Below are 20,680 nucleotides of genomic sequence, written 5' to 3'. Positions count from 1 at the left end.
CTGCAAGCAGAAGATAAAACTAACTATTGTCAGACCTCGTTTCAAACTTGTCAAAGTTCAAGGTGGTATACTTTCAAAGACAGTTCCTAACAAATATAAGACAACTCCTGACGAATATGCTAAAGAAGTTGAAAATGACGACTAAGCAATTCTATACCATGCGTAAACTGTCAATAATGGCGGCATGTAATCTTTACTTTGTCCCGTTGTTTGTGTATATCCCGAAACGCGATGTGTATGGTTTCCATCTCCCTGAGTGTCACTCCAGTAACAATTTATAGCAAACTTAACCTCGTCTTTAACATCATATCCTTTACCTTTTGTCATTCCTGACCAATCCCAATATCTATGCTTATGCCAACCTGCTTGAGATGTACTTAAATCTATGTAGTGACTGTGTGCAGGTAAATTTTCACCTGAAATCGTTTTACTTCCACCTGTTTCCTTTGAAGAGTTGGCACAATACAAAAACCTGTCGACTATTTGAGTCCAAGTTCCGAGACCAAGTACTACTTCTGGTCTGGTAGAGTTCATTGACGTATAAATAGAACCTATAGGATATACTGTTTGAAGTATTTCTGTCTTTAATGTTTGAAGCTCTGTTTTGTCTGCTTTTTTATATAACTTTTCTTCAAGTTCATTTACGTCAGAGATGCTATGTCTATGATATTTTTGTGGGTATGTTCCTTCTGTCCATGCTAAAATACGTTCTTTTGTTGCATCTACATATCCAGCTATCCATGTCGAGTCTGCTTTTGTATTCCTTAACTCTGTAACACCTTTCTCAAGCTCTTTCAACTGTTGTCCATCTTCCATTAAACTCTGGTATGACTTGAAACCGTTTGTGTCAACATATCTACAGTTTCTTTGTCGGCTTTAAGGTCTAAACATCCTGAAACCCACCCTGTATTGGCTTTACCTTCTAAAATCTTCGATGTCCGTTCATTATACCATTCAACCCTTTCTTTAATTTCATTGTCTTTTTCATCCACATATTCCTTATCTGCCTTCTTCACTAACGCACTAGCCACGCATGCTAACTCATCGTTAACATATGTTTTGTCAGCTTTCTTTTCAACATCCTCTTTTGTTGCATATGTTGCATCTGCTCTGTCATGTTCTTCTTGAACTTTTTCAATGACATACTCTTTGTCAGCTTTCTTTTCAACATCTGCTTTCAAAAGAAGTTCATCTATAGGTTTCTCGTTTAAAGTTCTTTTTGTTGGATTTATACAAACAGTATGGTTCTTACTGTCTTGAAACAGAAACTCATCTGTCATTGGGTTTAATGTCAGTTTTAAGTTTCCTTCTTTCAATGACTCAGATATCTTAGAATAGTTTGAAAAGTTTGTTGTGTTCTTATTTAGAGCTTGCATAATGAGTTGTCGGTTGTGTTGTATTTCTCTTATGGAAGCAATATCTTTCGACATTTTTATTCTAGATAAAATATGCTTCCAATAGAAAAAGAAAATTCAAGAGTTGCTACAACTAAACCATTAGATGAACTTTTTACGAATGTCGGTCAAAAGTTTGAGACAGAGACCGTAAAGCATGAAGGCTATCGTTTTGACTACCCGTTAAGATGGTTAAGAGACCCATCTGTCACAAAAGCTATTGGCTTTCGTAGAATGAAGTTCATTTCAGAAGCCATACATGGTTTCCCATTTACGGTCGGTTTTGAAGTTCGATACTATAACAAAGAGAAACGTACGTATGAGAAATTTGAACAGGGAAAACTTTTACAAGTTAGTTTGCTTGTAAACTTAGAAACAACTCTTCAAGCTTTTCAAGAAAAAATAAACGATATCTATCTCGAATATGCAAAACAGTACAACATTGACGAAGGAGAGTACCATCTCGATATTTTATATGACAGGAAAAATGCAACTGTTAAAATCAATAGAATAGAAGACCTTGGAGAAGACGTTTATATATTTCTACAAAATATAACAACTTGGCATGGTATAGATTTTTGAGGATGTTAAATCAGCCTGCAGAATATCCAGTACACCCGAACTTTTATGAAGTCGAAAACCCTAATGGAACATATGAAAATGTTTTCGACTCAGATGCTATTATCGTTCATGCTTCATTTTCTGGTGCACAAAACTCTTTTTTATGCTTGGCAAATGACTTTTACGAAAAACCTACAAAGCTATATGAACCACCAAGTGGAAGTATTTCAGACTTTCAAGTATGGTTTACTACAGATGGAAGAAAGAGAAATAATTCCATTATACCACGCGTTTTACTTAGAACTTAGTTTCATATACAACTACTATCGAACGGTAAAAATATAATTTTAATACGGTTGAGGTGTTGGATTTGGTTGCCAACTAGACTGTGGTGCAGGTTCAGGCTGTTGTATAACAGGAGCTTGTTCTTCTGGTTCAGGGTCTTTAGGTATAATACCAACGAACTGACCTACTCTTTTACCAATATTTTTGACACCGTTCCAAATTCCTCTTCCTACGGTTTTTATTCCATTCCATATACCTCTTCCAACATTTCGAAAGAAGTTTCCTATTCTTCCAAAGAAACCCATTTTACTATATGTAAAAATCTAATGTCCACCTAGTCTCTTACGTTTCCTTCTGAGTTCCATAGCATTCTTTAACTGGAGCTCATACATTCTATTTCTCCTCTGGTAGAAAACATACTCTGGGTCAACTCCTGTGAGAAAGATACGCTAGCTAAACAGTATCTTTGGCTTTCCAGCCAATTACTGATAAGCCCAACCTACAAAGCTGGTTTTTCAAGCCATTTACGATTATTCTTCCAGTAAAATCTGGAATTTTTCCACTAAAAAGCGTTCTTAATTACGAATTCCCTCTTCCGCAGGTCATTGAATTGATTTACCGTTGATGTAATGATGTATAGCCACTCCCAATGTCCAGACGTCCAACGCCTTAATTTCATGCAAAAATTGTCGCTGCTTTTTGGGATATGTTTTATATTGGTTTGATGTCGATTCTTTTTGCTTCTGCTGTTGGTTTATACTTTATACTTATTTTCTGTATGAAGATGAAACCTCCAATTACCAATCTTTATTTATAATGTTTGAATTGTTTATTTAAACTACTCTAGTACATAATTTTTAAATACTACTTATTTACTTTTCTAAACCTATAATATCCATATAATCATTACCAAATTTAAGTTAATATAAATATAAATAATCATATGTGAGGAGAATAATCATCAATCAATAGAAGGAATAAAACTTCATCACGAGCAATAAGAAAATAGAAATTATTCTTAGAACTATTAAATACTAAATACGAACGATATAAGCTACATTTAATCTTATATATTACTTATATCCATGGACTCCACAACAAAAAAGAAATGAGTGGACATCACATTTATAAAAGGATATAGTTAACATATAATAATCATTTTTATACAAACAAATAATTAATGACGTCTTAATAGACGGAATTTTGTAGGTCCAAGACCTTTTGCATAGATGTTTGTGTCTAAAGTTCGCGGTGGTATGTCACACGATATACCACTATTCCCTTTTGTTACTATTACCCCATAAAATTTTGATCCTGGATAAAGATGCGAAACATATATCGTAATTCCCGAGGAAAATACACTTCCAACAACATTAAAATCTTTTCTTCCACAATATTTAACTTGCTTGAGCCCATTTGTTTCAGTAAATGCGCCAGGACTGATCTCAGACAATTTATTTGAAAATGAAATATTTGGATTGACAAAAGTGCACTGATTGAATGCATTTTCGCCAATATACTCAATATTTTCAGGAAAATTGATGATTCTTGAGTTCAAAAATCCACTGTGATTTACAGTTTTCAATGATGATAAATCTAATTCCAAAAGACTGCAATGTGCGAATGAATAATTTCCAACAATTTTTATAGCAACATTTGAATTGAAATTAATTAATCTTTGGCAATATTCAAAACAATAATCTGGGATTGTTCCATTGTAATCTATTATTGTAACATTTTTAAGTGATGGACATTTATTGAAAGAAAGAATACCAAAATACCTAATTTCTTTAATGTAAACATTCAGCAAGTTTTGACAGTTATAAAATGAGTAATCATTGAGATAAACAGAACAATTTAAATTCACTGTTTTAAGATTTTTAATAGTCGAAAAAGCATAATATTCTGTGTTCTTTATATATGTGTATTCATTTGCCTCAATTGATTCAAGGTTTACAAATTGAATAAAACAATGTCGAGGAATTGTCTCAATGGTTGTCCCAGGAAGTATTATCTTTTTTATTGTTTTGGGGATATTACTCAGTACACCTGAAATTGTATGAAATGAGTCTGGTATCATAAATGTTTCTAATTTTGGGCATATATCAAATGCTGTAGAATCGATGTAAGAAATATTTGAATCTCTCTCAAAAATAACTTCAGTTAATTGAAAGCAATACATAAATGCATAAACGACGTTGATTTTTTTTTCAACATATAAGGTCGATGAAAAAATGAGCGTTTTTAAAAAAACCACTCGGTTTTGAGAGGAAATTGAGAGCCCCGATGTATACTTTTTGACATTGTCAAGAACTTTGAAAGGACCAAAAAATTTTAGTGTCAGAAAGTTTACAAATGTATACTTTTCTGACAAACAGACTCTCAGAAAGTACTCAAACTGAAGTTTTTAATTTCCGCACTTTTTTTGGCGACCTTATTTACAACTAGATGGTATTTTTATTTTTTCTATGATACTATTGGAAAATGTGAAATTTTCGATTGACTGAACTCGAGAATTTTGTTCAAACTCAATTGAATATAATGTAAATGCCGAAAATGCTCGAGACCCAACCATATTACATGATGATCGAATGGCAATACTTCTTAAGTTCGATTGGAAAAATGATTGGTCTCCAATTGTTAACAACTCTGAACCTTTATCAAATATAATAGAAGGAATACTGCAACCATAAAATGATTGGAATTCTAAATATTTGCATTTTGCAGGAATATTAATAGTATTTAATATGGTACATCGATAAAATCCTTTCCTATCAATTAATTCTAAATTGGAGTTTTCGGCAAAAACAAGTTCTTGAATTCCACTGCTTTCAAATGTTCCTTGTCCAATGGCTTTGCATGTTGAAGGGATGTAAATGATTTTCAATTGTTGGCATTCTTTGAAAGTTTCATCCCCAATAAATATTAAATCTTTTGGAAGAGATACATTTTCGAGTTTTTGCATGAGGAAATAATCCTTTATTAAATTCAAAATATTAAGTTATGTTCGAAGATAGCATGATTAATAATTATGTGGGAAAAAAGCTTCATCTCCAATAAATTCACAATTTTCTTGGAAATTGATATATTTGATAGGATATATATGCAAAACTCATATTCCCAATATATTTTAGATTAGTTGGTAATGTAACATGCATCAGACCAGACGAATTAAATGCATAATCTCCAATTGATTTCAAATTATGCAAATAATCTAATGATGTAATACTTGTAAATGAAAATGCGTAATTTCATATATATTCTAGAGAATTTTCTTGAGTAAAACTTATACTACTGAGTGATCGTCTAAAGTAAAATGCATAATCAGCAATTATTATGGTTTCTCTTTTGAGATAAAGAATTGGAATCGATGGAACACTCCATAGCAGAATGGAAAAGTTTTTTATTAATATATAATGCTAATTTGATGCATAATATGATGAATAATATTTATTATTTGGAGATATGAAATATTGGGAGAGATTGATTTCATAGAATGTTTCATTATTAAGGACATTGTCAGATGTATTCCCAATTGAAACTGTTATCAAACTAGATATGTTAGAAAATGCTCCAGGACCAATAAACTCAACTTCATTAACATAACCTATAAAAATACTATATATTAATGTGCAATTGTTAAATGAAAATGCTTCAAATTTTCTGATATAATTCAGAGATATATATGCATAATAAATTGAACTTTTTGAAGCAGTATCTTGTCTTGTTTGAGATTGAGTAATATATTGCAAAATGCGGCAATTTTCAAATGCAGAAATTCCGATTTTTTCTATTGAAGTTGGTAAAATGATTGACGAAATTGTGCAATTGGCAAATGTCTCATCTTCAATTTCTGATATATTTTGGACATTATAAAAGTATATATTTGTAATTGTCGAATTATAAAAACAACATTTTCCAATGTAACTCAAATTATGATTAATTGAAATATAATTCGAGATGTTTGCTCTTTCAAATGCCGATTCCATAAGAACTAATTTTTCTGAAGCCGAAATTATTATTAAGTTAATTTCAGAATTTTGAAAAGTATATTTTTCGATTATCATAACTTGACCATTAAAATACAAACTTGAGTTTAATTTTACATCCATAAAATGCTTCTGATTCTATCATCGTTAAGGAATTATGATCAAGAATTTGAAAACTTTGAATATTTTGATTAAAAAAGCACCTTTTGCATATCTTCACTGTACCTTGTTTAATAGTTACCCTACTTATTCCATTCAAAGAGCTAATGGCATAATTATTTCGAGTATCATATACTATTCCATTTACAATCGAATATTTTCCGTTCGTTGGAATAGAATCTACACGAGTAAGTGTATTTATGCTATGATTCAGAAATGCAGTTTCACACATATTATTAATATTTGGCAAACGCCTATAATAATCTATACCACTATGTTGCTGTATAATGTAATATAATTCAGTAAAATCATTGCTATACAGAAAAGAATTTTCTATAACATATTTTTTTGAATTTAATGAAATCGATTCGATGCTCAAACATCCACTGAATGTGTTGATTGAGATGGAAGTGGATGAGTCAAGGATTCCTATGAAAGTCAAGGATTGACAATGACTAAAAACATCATTATCAACAATACAATTATATGGAAAAAGAAATTCAGAAATTGAAGTATATGAGAATGATTCATATCCGATATATTTTTGCGTATTTGTGTTTTCTCCAAAATAACGCTCTGTAATTTTGGCATTTATAAAATGACTGATTCTGTATCGATGTTACTGTTGGATGGAATCGTAATTGTATAAAGACCACTCAATGAAAAAGATAAAAATTCAAGTGTTGAAATATTTGAAGTTCGTTCGAAATTTACACAAACATATCTGTATTTGCAAAGGCAAATTGTTCAATAGTAGTTACAGTTGAAGGAATCGTGAAAATTTGCATTTTAGCTGAGGTTGTTTTCTTTGGCATAACTCTAATCAATATGTTGTGTTCTTAGAATACAAGTTCATATCAGAATCATTATAAAAGTTAGGGTTAATTTTGCGATACTGTGATGGATTGCAAGTTTTCACAATTCAATGTTGCAGAGCTACTGAAATATTCTAAGAATTCTGATATATAAATTGTTTCTGGTTTTGTGAATCCTTGGAATGCATAACTTTCGATGCGTTTGACATCTTTTTTAATTTTTATATTTTTAACTCGATATCTGTATCCAATAAAATCAGTTCTTTGGACAATTTTTGGACTACTGATTGACAGTTCTTGAATGTCACCCATATAACTCAATCCAAAACCTAGAACACAATAAAAATTCAGCAAAATCATAAATTGATTTTCAATTCAAATTTGTCAAGAATTCGATTATTCGAATTCTCGCTCTTATTGAGCTAATTTATCAAAAAATCAAAACTTTATTTTAAATATCAACATTTTGAATGACTTGTAAAACTCATTGAAAAGTTGAGAAGGATGTAAAATCTGATAGTTAATTTATACGAGTATTTTATAGTTTACTGGCCTGTCTTCAAATTTTGTATGAAAATAAAATGTTGCAAATTGGCAAAATTTTAAATTAAAAAATAATCAAAAGTGTTCAAAATATCACACATAGAAATCATGGAGAATATAAAACTCTTAATTAATTGATGGTTGAAATTTTTATGAATTTCTGTATATGATTTTGTTAATTCCCAGTATTTATTGGTAATATTATAAATTAATTACTGATGACTCTTATAATTCACTGTTTGTTTAAGAGTAAAATGTGATACAAAGATCAATCAAAAACTAAAGCAATGAGTCTGAGATATTTAATCTATTTAATTGCTAAGAGGATGAAGGTTATGTAGATTAAATCAAAATAGTTAGATTTAAATTAGAAATTTTTTTACTAAAAAAATAAAATAAAATAGCGAAAGTCATCATTCGCGGCTAACATTTCCTAATTCGTTATCAGAGAATGTGTTATTAGAAACTGCAGGGGAAGCATCCAAATCTATGTGGATACCATAGTACTTATGTCCGATGATTTCATTCTTTGTAATCTTATGATCACCGCTAACTACGTCGATACCGACTCCGCCATTGTTTGTTGATCTTGTTGCTCATGATGTCACCAGTTCCTCCGCAAATGTACAAGCCTACCTCTGAGAAGTCATCAATTGTGTTGTTGACAACGTGTAATTTAGTGTCAGCCCAAACAGCGCATGTACCATTTGAGAAATGAGATCCAGTGATTTCACAGTTGTATCCTTCAGAAGATTTGATGGCGACAGACTTAGAGTTCTTGAGTTCGCACTCCTTAACGAACAATGTTGAGTCTTTCTCGCACTGGAGATGGATTGTGTTCTCTTCGAACTGGCAGTTCTTTGCGCCAGACTTGCAGTCCTTTCCTGTGACTGAGAAGCCAATTTCGCACTTCTTGAATGATGTTGTTGCGACAGAAGCAATTGCCTTTGTTGAGTAAATACCAAGCTTGCAATCGGAAATTGTTGTTCCACGGACATCTCCTGTTGCTTCTGTAATGTGAACACCGTATTCGGAGTTAGAGATTGTGAGATCGTTTGCGGAAACATCGGATTTCTCAGCGATGACTAAGCCGCAGACTTTGTTTGATTTGATCTCACCACCTCTTACAGAAACAAATGAGTTGTGGAATTCAATACCATGGTAGTTGTTCTCGCAGGAATTGATGTTGTTGAATGTGATCTTCTCAGAGTTCTTAATGATGATGCCACTAGCTCTGTTCTGTGAGAATGATGACTGCTGGCAATCAACCTTTCTTGCGTTATTCAACAACAAACCGTACTGGTAGTTGGACTTGAGATCGAGTTCCTTAAGGAATGCGCCGGAATTCCTGACAAGAACACCAACTTTCTGGCCGTTTGTTACTTGGAGGCCTTCGACTCTTGCGTTGCAGTCGCCATCAACGAACAAACCACTGTCTGTGCAGTTTGTCATTGTGCAGCTGTTGACTGTCAATGAGCCGCCTGTATGGACTTGCAAGCCGCTGTACTTGATGTTCCTGAAGTTGGAGGAAGAAATGGAAAGGAATGCTTCGTTTCCGAATACGATGGCTCCTGTGCCTTCAAGGTTCTCGAATTTGCCGCCTTGGACAGTGACTCTTGATCTTTCCATGGCGCAAAGACCGTTTCCGATGCCAGAGAATGTGTCCTCCTGTGAGAGAACGTTGGCATGGCAGAAGCAGATAACCATGGCATCAGAGTATGTATCCATGAAACGATTGGATTTCATTAAGATGGAAGAACCATCAGAAACTTCGAGGCATGTCTTGCACTTCTTGATTGTATTCCTGTGGAGTGTAAGAGAGGAAGCAAGGAATGCGGAAATGCCTGTTTCGCGGCAATCTGTAATCTCGCAATCGATGAGTGAAATGCGCTTTGACTCTGATGAGATGAGGAAGCCATGTGCACCGACGTTGTTGACCTTAACGCTCTTGAAAACGGCAGAGCAGTTGTCAATAAGATGAACGGCGTCTTTACGGATATCTTGGAAGTTTGAATCCTTGATTGTTGTAGCAGCGCGAGCCTTAACAATAAGTCCGTTGTTTCCAGCACCCTTGAATGTGCAGCCAAGGAACTGTGAAACGGAATTTCCGCCAAGGTTAACGATTGATGATGACTGGCCTTCGAATGTGCAGCCATCGAATGTAGCCTGAGAATTGCCGACTAAGTTTGCTGTTGACATGAACTTGGCAGAGAAATTGCAGTTCTTGAAGTAAACAGAGCCAGCATTAGCGTTGAGAGCACGAGAGGCTTGTGATTCGTGCTGAAAGGAATGTGATATTTGTGAATGTTGCGCCTTCTGCTTGATAGAATTGTATCCTTGCACCAATCTGATACAATTCGCAGTTTCCTTCACCAAAGAGATGGACTTTCTTTGTAATTGTAAGGGATTCCTCGTAAACACCTTCTGGAATGACGATAGAATCGCCTTCATTAGCCTGATCAATGATGGAGTTGATAGATTTCATAATTTGTGCCCTGGTGTGCCCTCTGGTGGTGCTGTAACCTGTGGAACCTCGATTTCAACGAGAATGTCATGTGGAACATCACCTGACATTTGAGTATTTGTGAAATTCTCGGCTGGGAGAGATTTAATTTCGGGATTCTCCTCTGGTGTTGGAGGAGGATTGTATTTAAGCTCAGCTTGTGGCGGAATTTCTTTCTTTGAATCAGATGATGGTTGTTCATTGTAGTTGGCAGAACTAGAAGGAGCTGTCTTGGCGGCAGGCGGTGGAGTTTTCGCGCTTTGGTGGTACCTGTTGTGGTGGTGGAGATGCTGAAACTGGTGGAGCAGCAGCAGGAGTAGATACTGCTGGAGCTGGAGCTGGCTCTGGAGCTGCTGGTGTTGCAGGTGGTGGTGAGGCGACGATTGGTGTTATTTTCGGTGGAGTAATGTTGACTGGTGGCTGTGCAGCACCTGGTGATTGAGGTCTGTTAATCTGTGGAATGTTTGGAGGAGCAAATCCGGTCGGTGGAACGATGGGTTTCACTGGTGGGGGAATGTTTGTTCTTGGAGGAACGAATCCTGGTGCGCCGGGTGGGTGATTAGACACATCAAATTTTTTATTTTTCAATTTCATTGCCTCAAAATTATGTCAATTTAAAGTTCCATTTTTAATGGATAATGTGCATTAGCACTTATGTAGATTGTATTAAACGAAGAATCTTGGCTGGATTTTAATATGTTTGGCTGTCATTTTATCTGAAAATGGCCATTTCATTGGATAAATTGAGAAGAATAATAACTCCTTTGATCTATATCATATCTATATTCAGTACAATATCATTTCCCTTAATTTGATCCCAATGAAATAAGGTATGATATGATTCTAATTTAATCCCGGCAGTAGTTATAAAATTTGTATGGATAGCTTGTTTAATTCTGGAGATGGCCTATCGTGGGATATTTTGTGAAAATTCTTTAACAATCTCTTCAGATCTTCTTTTAACTAAACAGTTTAGCATTACTTCAAAATATCACATTAATCTTTGCAATCAAAATAGTTGAAATCTCACCATTCAATTCAAGCACATGATTCTATGTCAAAATCCTCACCATAGAAAGAGATATTGAATAATGTGTGTTTTTATGATATATTATCAAATAGATATACATTCTCTAGATTTTTTGCAAAATCTTTCTTATTTATAACAGATCACTCATCCAGAACCTATTTGCCTTTCTAATATTAATGTGTTGTACTACCTTTAGTTGATTTATTACGTTCGTCAATTTGGGATGCGAGCCTTCAAGAAATTAGAAGATAAATATGCACGCATTGTAATATATGACTTGAATAGAATGGTTTTATAATCTCCCAGATCCAAAATCAACTTTTCGGAAGCGATTGAATTGATAATGTTCGACTTTACTTGAATTTGCATCACTTTTTTGACAAATAATCTTTTTCGAAAGTTTATATATATTAATAAGATAAACATTTACAGTGCCTTCTCAAAATTTGAAAAATTGAAATAGCAAAAAAAAATACTGTAAAAAATATAATGAGTGAAATTGCGGAACTCGCTGATTTTACTAAGAAGAATGTAATTCATCAAACAAATTATGAAAATGTCATCTACAAGACTACCTGCACGATATTCGGTGAAAAGAACTCTGTGCAGGCGAGTGCCAATTTACTCATAGTAAACTGATGTTTGTACCCAAAGCATCGAAAAACATGTGGTTAGCGCTTATCCCCTGGCAAGGTATTCTGAAAATGACACAAGCAACTCGTAGATCTTTGGAAAAAGGAGTTCAATTACAACTTCAAAATGAAAAGACGATCATGATTACACAAATGAAGGATAGAGATATATTTTGGTCCTATGTACTTCTTCTTACTGATGCAGTTAAATCTGAAAAACCATCATTCGGACTTATTCATCGTGATGAAACCGAAGTTATGCGTAAGCTTACACTACTGAGAGCTCCTCATACATACGAAGAGCAAATACCAGGTAACATCGCTGATATTATGAAGCTTGTTAAGAGTTCAGAATTATGGTCGGAATTCTTTAAGGTCTGTGAGTGTTCTGATGTCGTTATTGGTAAATGGAACAAGACAAAAGATGGTATTTCACGTTTAATCCAGTTTAAGCAGCCTCTTTTCCAATCTGTTCTCGTTCAATCAACTTATACTCTTATGAAATCAGGAGATACGTTCACCCTTGAATTATTCATGTCTTACTCGCGCTCAGCTCTTCAAGGATTTCTTCATATACCTGTTCCATTCTATTTCAAGAAAACAGATAAGGAATATATGTTCAGATACGCTTACTCTCTTGACTGGATCAAGGAAACATGGGATAGGGAGTTCATTGAAGCTGCTGTTGCTCGTCATATCAAGATGGTTTACTTTTTCATTAAATCTAAGATTACAAACACAGAATTTAAGGAAGGTTGTTCGAAGGACAATGGAGGAAACATCAATCTTACGTTATTGTCATATTAACTTTGATTATTTCCATATTAATTGTAATTTTCTCGCCAAAGAAGATTAATTGGTATAATGTTCTGGCGGGGTTCGTCGCGTTGTTCTTCTATTTCATTCTATAAATTGTTTTTAATTCTAAAAAAACTGTTATTCGTTTAATTTTCATTAATTTTTCTTCAAAGTAGATTCCAAATAGCTCCAGCTGATATAAAAATAACAAACAATAATATTTATAATGAAAAACATCTTATATAAAAATTTATAAAAATATAATTTGGAATCATTGATCTTATCTAATAAGACCTGATGAGTGTAATTGAGATAGATACAAATCCTTTTCCTTGATCAAGTTTTTAACAATTTTAATTTTTGAATGTAATTCTTCAATATATTTAGCTTGTTCTTCGCATTCTTTGATTTTATTTTCGAGTAAGCTTCTATCTGTTGCTTTCAATGCATTCTCTATCTCTTCAATATCAGGATCTGTTTGAATATCGTCGAAATATGGTTTTTGAGCTTCTTCTTGCTTGTTTTCAACAAAGTGTTTGAAATCCCAAAGAACTTTTTCGATTGTTCCTTGCTTGCAATTTGCAATATCAGTAATTGTTCCTTTATCTATTGGAAATTTGATTTTTCGTAATACCTTTGCATTGAGTGTATTCCAATTATATATTTTAGTGTCAACTTTTAGTCCTTCATTATAATTAAATAGATCAACTGCTTTCGGATAAAAATGTGCGCAAATTTCAGCCATTAAAACGCCATCACTGAAGTCTCTTGAAAGATTCTTTTTCTTCCATGATAGAGGAATATCATCAATCCATTTCAATAACTCTTCAAGTTGAAATTCTTCCATTCTCTATAAAATTAATAAATACATCAGGGTCTAGTTACTTAAAAATCAGGGGCATATGCAAATACATTCTTCAGGCATTAGATCCTGATTTTTGACAATTGCTACATGCGTGGAGATAATTCTGATCCCTTTAAATGAATATGTCTGCGACCATTTCTAATAATTTTGAAATTACATTTTTTCTGATTCTTTTTCAAAAATGTTTTCCAATGCTAAAAATCCGGCAAAGCAAATGGCTATTCCTTCATTTGTGAAGCCGATATTAAAACTAAAGATAAAGTAATTATAAAATGTAGATTCCCAAAATTTGTTCTAAGAATAATATGATTTAATAAATAACAAATAATACTTTATTTCTTTATTGATTCTAATATATCTAAAACAGGCCTTGCGAGTTCTTTTGTCCACGTTTGATGTATAATTTTTGCAGCATTTCTTCCAGTTGAATCTGTTAGTTGTATGTCTGGATTATAAGCTGCTAATTCGGTCATAACATCCAATGAATAAGACATAATTGCGTAAGAAAGTGGAAAGTTTGAAGAGGAGTCTCTGATATTTGGATCAGCTCCATTTTTGAGAAGAATGTGAACAGAATGAGCATTACTGATTTTTGTAGCATCTATCAATGGAGTAGACCGAAAGAGCATTTAGCATCAATTTTTGCCTCTTTTGAAATTAATAATTTGATGATTGTGGGATATTTGACCGCAAAATGAAGTGCAGTTTTTCCTCTTAAGTCAATTGCATTTACATCAACATTGTTATCTAAGAGGTACTTGCAGGCATCAATATTGCCTAAACTAGCAGCCATCATCAGTAAATTCATTTTTGAAGAATCAAAACTTTGAATTCCGACTCCAAATTCAGCTACCAATTTAAACATTTCGATGTTTTGTTTTCTCAAAATGCATTCCATCAAACCATCATGTTTGTGCCATCTCTTGTAAGCTCCTTTCTGTAGAAATGCTTTCATAATGTCAAGAGGTCATATAATACCAGTAATTTGAGATTTTGGTATTGATTTCTTGACATGTCATAACCGTTTTCTAAAATAAAATAAATTAATTCTGATTTAACACTTGAAATTGCCGGAAGCATTACATCTCTTCCACTTGTATCGATAGCATTAATATCTGCTCCAGCATCCAGTAGCAACTTGAAAATTGGTGTGCATCCATTCTTTGCTGCAAAGAAAATTGGTGTCAAATTATTTTTTGTCCTTTCATTTACATTGGCACCTTTTTCTATAAGTACTCTAACAATATCTTCATTGTACCCACTTGCTGCAAGAATGATTGGTGGTTTTTCATCACTATTATGTGCATTGACATCAGCACCTTCTTGTATCAAGTCGTAAAACAGCTTCGTATTGTGGTATCTGATTGTATCAGTTAATAAAGGTTTTTTGCCAATTTTCTGGGAAATTAAATCAACCATTTCTGTTCTGTAATGCATCATCGCGTAATGTAATTTATCTTCATTGTATACTATAACATCTTTGCATTGATTTATGATGTCATTATTCCCACCACAAAATGGCATTCGTCGCTGTACTATCGTCAACTTTAACTTTATATGTCAACAATAAATTAAAAATGTTCACGGCACCGAGATAAGCAGCTACATTCACAATGGAAAATACACCTTGGAAGAGTGGGTCCAGGGAAATTAATTCTTTGGATTTAATGTATTTGTCTATCATCTTTGCTGAGATTTCTGAGACATTATCCCATAAAAGTGCGTGTTGAACTGAATTTGGGGGATAAAGCTCGAGTATTTCTTCTAATGTCTTGTTTTGGGAATCTTTGGATTTGATAATATTGCGCTTAATAAGAATAGAGTTCAATGGGGTCTTACTTGATTCATGGGTATAAATTCTCTTTTCTAATGCAAGTTGAACGATCGTGGAAAGGTTCAAAAGTATTTTGGGACGATATATTGATGCTTGAAATGCAGTATACATATACTATATCTGCATTCCCTGGTTTTTTATTAATAAATTTTGAATTTTCTCAAGACAAGTTTCCATGTTCTCATTTGTACAGCTCCATATCATGTCCTCTACTTCAAATAAATCTGTGTCCATGGTAATTGAGCTTGCAAAGTTGAAAAAATTAAAAAAATAGATTTTTGTCACTTTTTAGATGATAGCCGATGTTCACTCTCAAAATTTGACTTTACATTTTTTATTGTTTCATTTCATTTCATGAAGTTAGCATCGATAAAGTGACGGATGTTAATATCGAATTCATTGATAGGTTTTGTCTCTATGAAGGAGATATTATAAATAGAGTCGTAAAAAAAAGATCAGAAATCCAACTTCTGATTCCTAAATTCTCTGATCGTTTAATGCGCATCCAATAATATTTGATAGTTAAGTCTTAAAAGAATGATAGTTAACAAGGTTATTATATGTTTTTTAGAGAATATTTCTATTTGATTATGTTAATGATAAAGATATTTCAAATTTAAAATTATTATCTTAGAAATAGTTAAGAAAGTTACCTCTTAGATTGTCATTATATCATTGAAAGAAAAATCAAATTAAAATAAACAAAATTAATTACAATCTATACTATCAATTTCAAGCATTACATTATTCTGCATATCTATGTAAATAATATTATTGTAAGAAGAGTTCAAGACTCCATATTAATATCACATGTGCTTTGATTGTTTTCATAAAATACATGATAGTTTAAATGATTTTATCTCCTCATCTAAAAAGATTCATTTAAAAAATCCTAGTGAAATATGTACCTATAGATATATGAGTATAACTTGTATAATTACACTGAATGCTATCATATATGTTTTCGTGAAAAAATGAAATTCAAATACCACAAAATACAAATGTACATGAAGTCTCAATTAGCAAAAATGATAAGAAGAAAATCATGTTTAGTATAAGTTTTCTGTCGTCTAACATTCTTCTGTGTTTAATTTCAACATTATAAAGGTATTAAAATAACTTTGAATTTATTTTTTTTAGTAAAAAAATTAAAAATATAGAGAAAGTAAAATATAAAAAAGAGATGAAGAAGAGATATTAAAAATTACTTAAGTTTCTTAACGATGACTCTCTTCATGCATTCCACGCATTCCGCCGCATTTCTTGCTTCGACAGGCAATCTCAAAGAAAGGAATGCCCATCCTCCAAATGGTTCTCTAAACAAGATAAACCACATGAAAGAAGTCCTTGTTTTAGAAGCAGGAACAGGGAAATTCTGGATATCTGTTCCTCCCATCAATCCCAAAACGCACTGTGGCTGTGGAACTTCTTTTGTTGGTATCTTTACCTTGAGGAATTCCTTTGATTGGTTGTATGCCAATGGTTTATCTCCGCAAAGGCAGAAACAGATGAAGGAAACGTCATCAGGAACTCTGTCAAGGAAGACATTTGGAGAAAGAACATTAACAATTGCGTTCTCACAGAGATTTGCCTTCTTATCTGTGATGCAGTCCGCAATTGAAAGATCTGTTCGAAATGCAGCGATGTACAACTGGTGGTCCTTGTTTCCGGTGACTTTAACGCGAAGAATTGAATGCTCCGAGCCACTAGTGATTCCGAAATACTGTGTAAAAACAGTACTTAACGGTGTTGGTGCGCATATTGGAAGAGAATGTGGTAACTGGGTCAGGGCAGCTGCTACACCTGCTTCGTATTGTAAAACATGTCTTACGGCGGCATGTGGAGACTGTGGAGTGATAAAACCGTCAGCATTTGAATTTGGAAGGAAAACAAAGCCTGGATTGTAGCGGATTGCGGCGGTAGATACGACAGCATTGGCAACGACTGTAAATACGGCGCTTGGTTCGAAATTAACTTTAATGCGTTGTACAGGAGTTAATAAAACCTCTTTTTTACGAGTTTTGATATCGAAACGATACGGCGAGCCTTTCTTGTAGTTGTTTCCTTTCTCAAAGGAATCCCAGATCGTAAGGAAGCCGCCATTCTTGCATAAGGATTGTAATGTCGTAATATCTTGAGTATTGATTGCAATAAATATCTGAGAAACGCCTTTCTTTATGAGGAGCGATGGATCAATACGTATTGACTGCGTAAATGTTTTGAATGACAAAACTGGGTGATGTCCTGAGTGGCTGACGCCATTCTCGCTTCTATTATCTGCATCGACGATCGTGGTGGAGTTGTCGCCTTTATTGTATAAGATCGCTGATAGTTGGAATGGTATCGGATATGGCAAAGCGTTTGCACGTGATTCAATCAGTGGTGGACGAAGAACAACGGGTTCATCTGGTTCGAATGTGATATAATGTGGATTCTGAAATGCTGTTGATGTTGAATTTGGTGGAGGATTTGTTTCTTTGAAGGAAGCAAAGACCTTAATACTGCAGTTTTCGCCACCTTTGTTAATATCTGGAATAAGAGGAATTTTACTTCTGCTCAAATGGATGAATCATAGGATCAAAAGCGGTATGTGCAATTTGAGTATCATTGCCTAAACTTTCATCGTAAACGTCAAGATAAATACGAGCTCCACGAACTGTGTTAATAAGGAATGTTTCGTTCCACTTCGGATTTAGATTGCTTTTGATTGTTGATGTCTTGCAAAGATAAACCTTAATCGGTCCATCAACGTAAAGCTTGACATATGGATCTGAAGTCTTCAGGTCTGCAATGGGCACATTGTTGGCCGAAATGACAGTGAATTTGAGCGACATATTTTTCAACTATGAGGTGAAATTGCGAACTTTACAAAGAAAAATAAAAAAAGTTTATTCCGACGATAATTCAACAAAGAGAAAAAAAAATCGTATCATTTAAGGAGAAGTAGAAAACAAAACTACCGTCGCTTATGAAAGCTATTTCTGAGTAAAAATATCCATAATTTGATTTTTTATTCAGGTTTTTTCCAAATTCTCTTTTTAGACAAAATAAAATGGTCAGATCTTAATGATGCTTTAAGTCAAGTTAAATACTGTGAGTTTTCCGAATAAATCAAGCATTTTTTTTATTTGTAAAATTTAATGAAGAAGTTTGATATCTTTCCCAAAATTTCAGGCGATTATTCGAGGAAATCTACATTCAGTGGGATTGTTTCTCTAATTTGTATCTTTCTTATTGCGATATTTTTAATTTATGATATCTATATTTTTATTAAAACACCATTCAAGCAAAAAATATACGTTGATGAAACAAGACTACCAGAAAATAACAAAATATTAGACTGGAAGAAGATCCCCACTCTTCCAATTACTTTATCAATCACGTTTCCAAGTTTATCATGCCAATACCTTACTGTAAATGTATACGATCATAACAAAGACATACAGCAAGAAGCAAAAATAGCTACAAATTATCAAAGTGATCCATTATCGATGATAAAATTTTTAAGAGCTTCAAATATCAAAACAACAGAATGCGGATCATGCTATGGAGCATCAAATGGATGCTGCAATTCATGTAAAGAAGTATTAGACGCTTTCCAAAAAATTGAAAAAAGTCATCCTCCAACGGCCATGATTCAACAATGCAGGAATACGTTTTCTGATGCAGATTCACTCATAAATGATAGTTGTACTCTTGGCATTACACTGACTGTCCCTCATACTCATGGCAGTTTTTTCATTACTATTGGCCAAAACACAACTAATACATCAGCAGACTATTTAGGAGTTCCTAAGGAAAATCTGAACTTTACACACTCATTTGACTTCTTTTCGATGGGAGGAGGCTATCATCCTGCGCAAATTTTACAAAATTATATGAAAGTTCAAAAAGAATACGGAAGATATAAAGCAATGTATTACATTAGAGCTACACGTATTCTTAACGATTATGATACTCAATACAGTCTTTCTGTAACAAGTTATGATAGATATCGTGATGAATCATCCGATAAATTGCCTGGTGTTTTCATCAATTATGATATATCGCCCCTTATCCTTCAATACGTTCTTGATCGACCAATTTATCAAATAATAATTGACATGATGGCCATAATTGGAGGTATATTTGCCTTTGGCCTCCTAATTGATAATATCTACTTAGCATCGACGTTACAATCAAGTCAAATTGTTTAATAACAAGAAAAAAAATTTGAAAATGCCAAACAATTCATAGATATATTTTTGATCTTTCCTGGTTAATTCTATTTCATTTGTTTGTTAGTATAAAGTGTATATTAATTGTAATTGAATTTCATTTTTAAATTAGGTTCGAACAATGTGAAAACCATTAAGATCTAATGATGTAAAATTTGAAAATAAACTCATAACTTAGACAAATCGTGTTGACATGAAAAATATTGAAAAAATATTTTGATTAAAGCTTTCGTTATAAAGTAATCATATAAGTTTATTTAAAAGGTTATCTTTTCAATGAAATATAAAGATTTTTAATGAGATATTTTATAAAATATGTACAAAGTCTTTTATTTAAGAAGAAAACCATATTGAATGAGAGAGAAGATAAAAACTGAAATATTTTTAGTATAAGAAAACATTTCTCTTTTTGTTGTTAATATAAATTTTATAAGTGAATTGGTTTCCATCCTGGAATTGCGAATCCGATGGACTCGAAGAATTCTCTGGAGGAGAACATGTTTGTTGTGCAAACAGAGAACTTTGCCGGTCCTTTGATCGCGAGTCTTCTTAATGAGTTAAGTTCGGAGTGCGTGCAGCCGCCAACAAAGAAAACAATGTATGTTCCGTTCTCTTGTGGTGTTCCGCTTTGGTATGTTTCGAAGGAATCTCCGATTACTTTTTGAACAGATGGGAAATCTTTTTTAACGATGCTTTCGACGTATCTTATTGAAAGAGGAGCGTATCCTAAGTAGCTCATGGCTGCTTCATCGCCGTTCTTGTCAAAGTCTGGATTATATAATCTAAATGGTTTTACGAAATTGGACCATTTAACAAGCGCTTTGTCAAGCATTCCGCAATCACAAAGTCTCATTAGGTATGGAACTTGCTGAATTCCATGATTGAAGCAAATTTGTTGGACAAATTTTGGAAAATCTGGGACATTTCCTCTGAGCATTGTTTCAAGGCAAAGCATTCTAGCTTCTTCACGTAAATCGCCGCCAACTTCAAGCATTTCTGAGACAATTGTATGTAAACTTGGATTTCCTGTCAAAACATCGGCTTCTGCGTTGATA

The 20,680-nt window shown here is 33.4% G+C and overlaps 5 protein-coding genes and 3 pseudogenes across 8 annotated transcripts in view, besides 1 other annotated feature; 2 read left to right on the top strand and 6 right to left on the bottom strand.

The window, feature by feature from the left end:
• Nucleotides 1–1,310: part of a mobile genetic element that runs on past the window's edge.
• Nucleotides 1,311–2,302: 992 nt separating this feature from the next.
• TVAGG3_0208160 (serine threonine-protein phosphatase family) lies at nt 2,303–2,545 on the bottom strand (the record flags this gene model as incomplete). Its single annotated transcript, XM_051226548.1, has 1 exon — nt 2,303–2,545. The coding sequence occupies one exon, from the start codon at nt 2,543–2,545 to the stop codon at nt 2,303–2,305; it is 243 nt and encodes an 80-aa protein (XP_051111534.1).
• A 784-nt stretch (nt 2,546–3,329) lies between these two features.
• Nucleotides 3,330–4,485, bottom strand: TVAGG3_0208150 (leucine-rich repeats (6 copies)-containing protein; the record flags this gene model as incomplete). Its single annotated transcript, XM_001303018.1, has 1 exon — nt 3,418–4,422. One exon carries the CDS (start codon nt 4,420–4,422, stop codon nt 3,418–3,420), a length of 1,005 nt encoding a protein of 334 aa, XP_001303019.1.
• Nucleotides 4,486–10,105: 5,620 nt separating this feature from the next.
• Nucleotides 10,106–10,843, bottom strand: TVAGG3_0208140 (annotated as a pseudogene). Its single transcript has one exon — nt 10,228–10,843. A coding segment is annotated over exon 1 (616 nt).
• Nucleotides 10,844–11,766: 923 nt separating this feature from the next.
• TVAGG3_0208130 (uncharacterized protein) lies at nt 11,767–12,855 on the top strand (the record flags this gene model as incomplete). Its single annotated transcript, XM_051226547.1, has 1 exon — nt 11,945–12,718. The coding sequence occupies one exon, from the start codon at nt 11,945–11,947 to the stop codon at nt 12,716–12,718; it is 774 nt and encodes a 257-aa protein (XP_051111533.1).
• Nucleotides 12,856–12,989: 134 nt separating this feature from the next.
• Nucleotides 12,990–13,556, bottom strand: TVAGG3_0208120 (sperm protein CH-like domain-containing protein; the record flags this gene model as incomplete). The annotated part of the gene is made up of 1 exon (XM_001303022.1): nt 12,990–13,556. The coding sequence occupies one exon, from the start codon at nt 13,554–13,556 to the stop codon at nt 12,990–12,992; it is 567 nt and encodes a 188-aa protein (XP_001303023.1).
• A 3,030-nt stretch (nt 13,557–16,586) lies between these two features.
• TVAGG3_0208110 lies at nt 16,587–18,269 on the bottom strand (annotated as a pseudogene). Its single transcript has one exon — nt 16,613–18,242. A coding segment is annotated over exon 1 (1,630 nt).
• Nucleotides 18,270–18,434: 165 nt separating this feature from the next.
• TVAGG3_0208100 (vesicle-mediated transport) lies at nt 18,435–19,665 on the top strand (the record flags this gene model as incomplete). Its single annotated transcript, XM_001303025.2, has 1 exon — nt 18,900–19,604. One exon carries the CDS (start codon nt 18,900–18,902, stop codon nt 19,602–19,604), a length of 705 nt encoding a protein of 234 aa, XP_001303026.1.
• A 293-nt stretch (nt 19,666–19,958) lies between these two features.
• Nucleotides 19,959–20,680, bottom strand: part of TVAGG3_0208090 — a 1,832-nt pseudogene continuing 1,110 nt past the window's right edge. The window contains exon 1 of the mRNA in view: nt 20,053–20,680. This exon is cut by the window's right edge and continues 1,044 nt beyond it. Coding sequence covers nt 20,053–20,680 — 628 coding nt within the window.

This window comes from Trichomonas vaginalis, chromosome IV, assembly GCF_026262505.1.
Source record: "Trichomonas vaginalis G3 chromosome IV, whole genome shotgun sequence".
Lineage (NCBI taxonomy): Eukaryota > Parabasalia > Trichomonadida > Trichomonadidae > Trichomonas > Trichomonas vaginalis.
The sequence above is the reverse complement of the archived record's forward strand: the minus strand, read 5'-3'. Positions and strand labels throughout refer to the sequence as shown.